Source organism: Montipora capricornis, chromosome 12 (genome assembly GCF_036669925.1).
Source record: "Montipora capricornis isolate CH-2021 chromosome 12, ASM3666992v2, whole genome shotgun sequence".
In the NCBI taxonomy this organism is placed as follows: Eukaryota; Metazoa; Cnidaria; class Anthozoa; order Scleractinia; family Acroporidae; genus Montipora; species Montipora capricornis.
Genome location: NC_090894.1, coordinates 31029938 through 31034937, shown reverse-complemented (window position 1 = coordinate 31034937; position 5000 = coordinate 31029938). Strand labels below are relative to the sequence as shown.

Here is a 5000-nt window from a genome sequence, read left to right as displayed (position 1 = left end):
ATCCGTCAGCTGACATACCAGTAGATTCCAACGTTCTATCTCTACAGATACTGATATCCAGTCGCCCGCAGCCAACTCCTCCCTTTCAGCTTCTTCGTCTTCATCCTACAGCAAAGCAAAAATTCACATGAACAACGCTGGTGTCACGAAAGCAGCGGTTTGCATTGCGTGTCGTGTAACCAAAACCACAGTAATTACTTTGGCCAATCACAAGCGAGAAAGACTATCCAATTAGCCAATCATAACGCGAAGCAAATTCACGCAACCGGCGATAAACGCGGGAAAACGTGAGGGTGCTTTTACTTTTGCTTGATTGGTTGTGATTTTACAGCCAATTACAACCAAGAATATCATACTTTCAAAACTCAAGTGAGCCTTTCTAAGTTTTACCTCAACTTTTCTAGATGCAGTGCTGATTTCCATGGCAACAGCTCGGCACACAGCAGCCAGCGACAGAGCACGCCTGGTAGCAGTAGACTGGGCCAGCGCGTGACGTATATTCTCCCACCATGGCGATACAGCATTGTCATGCCCATTTGATGACGAAATCTCACTTGTTAACGCTCCTGCGAAAAGTCAAGGGGAAATGACCTCAACTAAATGTTAAATTTGTTGTACTTGCTGTTACGACAGCAAATGTGGCCTGCAGGCGTATTTTAGGAAGACTACTCATATTTTGATAATTCAAAATGTGGTTGTTTCGCAATGTGATTACTGACCCGAAGAGAGGTCACGAATAAAATTATTTACACAGTTCCAAATAATATGGACTTCACTTATGCAGATCGATGGTGAAACGACATTTTGGGCGCAGACGTACCCACAAGAACCCACATTTTCTCATACTTTCGGAGTCGAAGATTTTATCAAAATACACCAGTTTAATGAGCCCGCAAGTGGCATTTTGGTCATTTCATCTGAAAGCGATCGCACAAACGTGGAATTCAGATTTAATTCACTTTTCTTTCATTCCCTACGATGAACGAAGGAATAATTAATTCGAACCAGCAAGGTAGACGTACACATCCACAGATCGACTCTCAACAACATCGGGTATTACGCATCGTCGCCGTTCGCTCAAGCACTCGATGTAGCTCACATGAGCTTTCCTACATTTCAATGTAGCACACGTAAATCATTCAACTTGACACCAAATTTTTCTTCCGACTCGCAATGCTTAAGGTGGCTCAAACCATTTTAAGAGACCTCTGCTATGGGTCAAAACTCACTTTGCTCAAACCGCTGTCCACAACCTTGGACGGCACTCTTCAAGGAGACTACCCCATGATATGTTTGCTGATTATGACTTGAGCCTACTGTGTCCTGCGCATTCCTTGGGGCCGATTTGCATGGTACGATTTTGTCGCATGCGACAATGGCTTACGACAGGCCCACGACATGATTTACGATTGTTGTGTACGTCAGAAAAAATGTCGTAGCATTTTAAAACATGTTTTAAAACGACAATCGTAAGTCATGTTCGTAGGCCTGTCGACAAAATCGTATCGTGTAAATCGGCCCTTACAGTAATTTCGGTGTTGTTAAGTGGGCCCACACCACATGGAGTATCACGTGAAGATTCGGTCGCTAAGTAACCGCCACGCATTCTCCGGCAACACAATGAGTTTCTACCAAGGGCAGAGATTTCTTTTCCTGTACTCGTCAGCTCCGCTAACGCAAAAAGAAAAGAGACCACTACTGGAAGGGACATCTAGTGCTATCTACGTATATACCCCAGTAGAATTAGAGATGGGTCCACACAAGGACAGAGAAATACTCTCACCAGGGTGTTGTTTTGTTTGTTTGAGCAGGTTGAAGTTTTGGCAACTGATGTGGCCCTGCCCACCCATTCACTCAGAAAGGTCAGCCACAACATAGGGAACTCCATTCCCTACACCGGTAGCTCAGTTAGTTGAGCATCGAGCTGTCAAGCGTGAGCTTGCCGGGTTAACACTCATGACCATAAAATAACCGAGGAGAAAGTGCTGCCTTTGTAATTTCATCTGCAAATGGTTAGACTTTCAAGTCTTCTCGGGTAAGGACTATATCCTCCACAAATATCCTCCATGTTCATAAGTTCCCTGTTGGACATGAACTACCCTAACAATGAGGTCATGAGTTCTCGGTCCTTAAGTGGGCCCATTTCTATTGCTGGGGCTAACGCTCAAATGAATTACAAGGGAATAAAGATAGCACTCAAATTTCACTAAGAGATAGCTTTGTTGAAATATAACTGCTACACGGCGAACTTTTGAAAAAACGTAGCGTTCTTAAACGGGGGTTGGGCAGGCGTTTCCTAGCTAACTTTTTATTCGCATTGGCTGACATTCGCATGTGCTGTAGACGGCGAGACCTTGTTGGACATCGCATTCGTAGTGAACGAACAGAAGAAATGCACGGTAAGCCAGTAACCAGGTGTAGCGCAAGATCATTCCAGACGAGATTGCAATACTATAGCTTACCTGTAAATGAGCTTAATGTTGATATAAGTGAGTGAAGGAGACACATGGTTCTCACAGCGTCACAACATGGTTCCGAGTCCAGGAGCCAGCCAGATATCAAGAGATCCTAAGAATGCAAGGATGATTCATAAGACGGTTCGCATAAAGACGATCACAGATAAACTGTTAAACTGTTCACTGCATTCCTACTCTCTATTTATTTATGGAGAACTTAATGTTCTGTTGATTGGGAAAAAAATGAATAAAATATAGGTACTCGATGGATTGATTGATTGATAAATTCATTGACAGAGTGATGAATTAATTGACTAAGTACTGACTGACCAAATCACTTACTGACTGTCTCACTCTTTGACTAAGTGATAGACTGACTGACAACTCATCGACTGATTGACTCAATCATTCAATGACTGACTGACTTGATGACTACGGACTCACTGATGGACTGTCCCACCGACTAACTGACTGACTCACTGTTTTGCGCATGTCCAAGCTTTGGTGCTAGCAGTTGTAAATTTTGCGGTTTCTTACCAAACCAGATGATGTTCATTAATCACAGAGAGTATTCTAGCAAATACACTGAATGACTGAGGCCTAAATTTGGTGGAGGATACTGCGGGTTTACACAGAAAATATTAAATTTGGTCAAATTTAGTTTTGTCCATCGAATTTATTGTACGGGTCGAACATTTTATTGTACGCACGAGTTACCATTCGCATGCAGTGTGTTTATATCACAAAGGAAATGATTGCAAAACTAATTCCAAAGAGTAATTCCACTTCTATGGCATTTTTTCCGTTTCCTGCATCAGTGCTTTCTATTGTTTTAATAACAATGGAATTAAATGGGCTGACGTGACAATTTGCCCATGCGCAGAGACGTGAAAAGGTAAAAAAGGTAAAGTCTCCGCTTACGAGCCAGAAGGCTCATCAGGCCGGCGCTTATCTCCGGTTTCTGTAGCATGAAGCGACTAGGAGTATTTGTACTCCCCCCTGGATGGGATGCTAGTCCATCGCAGGGTTACCCCCAGCATTACGCCGGTACCCATTTATACACCTGGGTGGAGAGAGGCACCGTGAGAGTAAAGTGTCTTGCCCAAGAACACAACACAATGTCCCCTGCCAGGCCCCGAACCCGGACCACTCGATCCGGAGTCGAGCGCACTAACCAGGCCGCGCCTCTCCCTTTAAGCCTCATTCTCGTCACCAGAGCCTTGGATCGACACAGGGCTCTGGGAAACTCCATCTAGGAGAACATGCGCCGTAGGGTTCTTGCAGCCAAAAATTGGCTATTTTAACCTTACAGCGCCTGCTCACTCCTCGTGCTAACATGAATGCACCAATTAGGGAAGCTTTTGATTGTTCTTCAAGAAAACCAATGAGAAGACAGTTTGTTTCAGGGTTCCCCAGAGCTCTTCTCTCCCTCAGTCAAGAGAAGAGCTCTGGGGTCGAGATTGTTTAAGCCTATGCAAACTTACCATTAAATGTCGTGGAAGGATGCCAGATGAATCAAGTGGAATTGCCAGTCTCCCCGCTGAACATTGCCCTAACAAGCACATCTAAGGGAATGGCAAATTCAAACGACAATATTAGGACCGAAAAATTGAAGAACTAATAAAGATAGTGAAAGAAAGACAGCAAAAATATACGCTGCACATACCTTAAAAAGAAAGCTTGCTGCAAAAAAGATCGATAATGAAGCAAATTTAGAACCAAATAATTTAGAGGACTGAGGCTGGTTGTTCAAAAGCGGTTTAACGCTAATCCCAGATTAATAATTAACCAATGAGTTCATTTTTCGTCTCCCAAATGTTGTTCAACGCTGATAATCGGCTGAATTAGAGGACGTCAATCTTGTAAAACAAAAATACACAACAGAAACATTTGTCAAAGGACGAAGAAATGAAACCAAAGTTTACGCTTTTCCTGGATTAAGTTAATCGACTTTCGAACAACGGGCCCTGATCAACAACAAATACCACAGATATTCACAAATTTTCGTTTGTTATTGCACAATCTTATTTTACATACAGACAAGTTGCATATTTGGCTGGTTGAAAGTCTAAGCAGGGCTTGATAAGGTAGAAGAAAACCATCGCTACCTCGCAGGGAGTGTGCAGATAAATCCCTCGGTACCACAGGTCACCCAAGTTCGGGATTGGAAAAGAAGATCCCAGAAGACTGTTGCACGCCCAGATTCTTAATTGAAAAGCAAAAAAAAAAAAAAAAGCTTGCCCCTTATCGCTATGCTGTATCGACCCATCCCTTGTAGTTATTTTGCCGATTTAACGGGATTAAGCGCGTTTTTGTATCCGGTTTCTAAACGTTGTATCCCATGGAACACACCACGGCAAAAGGTTGGGCTTTTTAATTGAGAGTTTGCGCGTTCAATTGTCATTCACCAAGAAGACGCCTGAAATAAAATTGAACGAAATCTGACCCAATGAACGAATATTTGCAGAATCAAGCCAGCAGTAAGCTCGTCGAGATTGCGAGTTGGTTTTTTTAATCCCGCAAAAGTTGAGGTTATAAAAGAAA

At 43.0% G+C, this 5000-nt stretch overlaps 1 protein-coding gene across 3 annotated transcripts in view; it reads right to left on the bottom strand.

The window, feature by feature from the left end:
• Nucleotides 1-5000, bottom strand: part of LOC138026958 (rab3 GTPase-activating protein non-catalytic subunit-like) — a 60066-nt gene that overhangs the window by 16503 nt on the left and 38563 nt on the right. For all 3 annotated transcript variants that reach the window (XM_068874435.1, XM_068874438.1, XM_068874436.1), the window contains 5 exons: nucleotides 4123-4139; nucleotides 3941-4021; nucleotides 2463-2568; nucleotides 391-566; nucleotides 1-105 (listed from right to left, as the gene is read on the bottom strand). The exon at nucleotides 1-105 is cut by the window's left edge and continues 100 nt beyond it. In XM_068874435.1, coding sequence (XP_068730536.1) covers nucleotides 1-105; nucleotides 391-566; nucleotides 2463-2568; nucleotides 3941-4021; nucleotides 4123-4139 — 485 coding nt within the window. The remainder of the gene's footprint in view (nucleotides 106-390; nucleotides 567-2462; nucleotides 2569-3940; nucleotides 4022-4122; nucleotides 4140-5000) is intronic.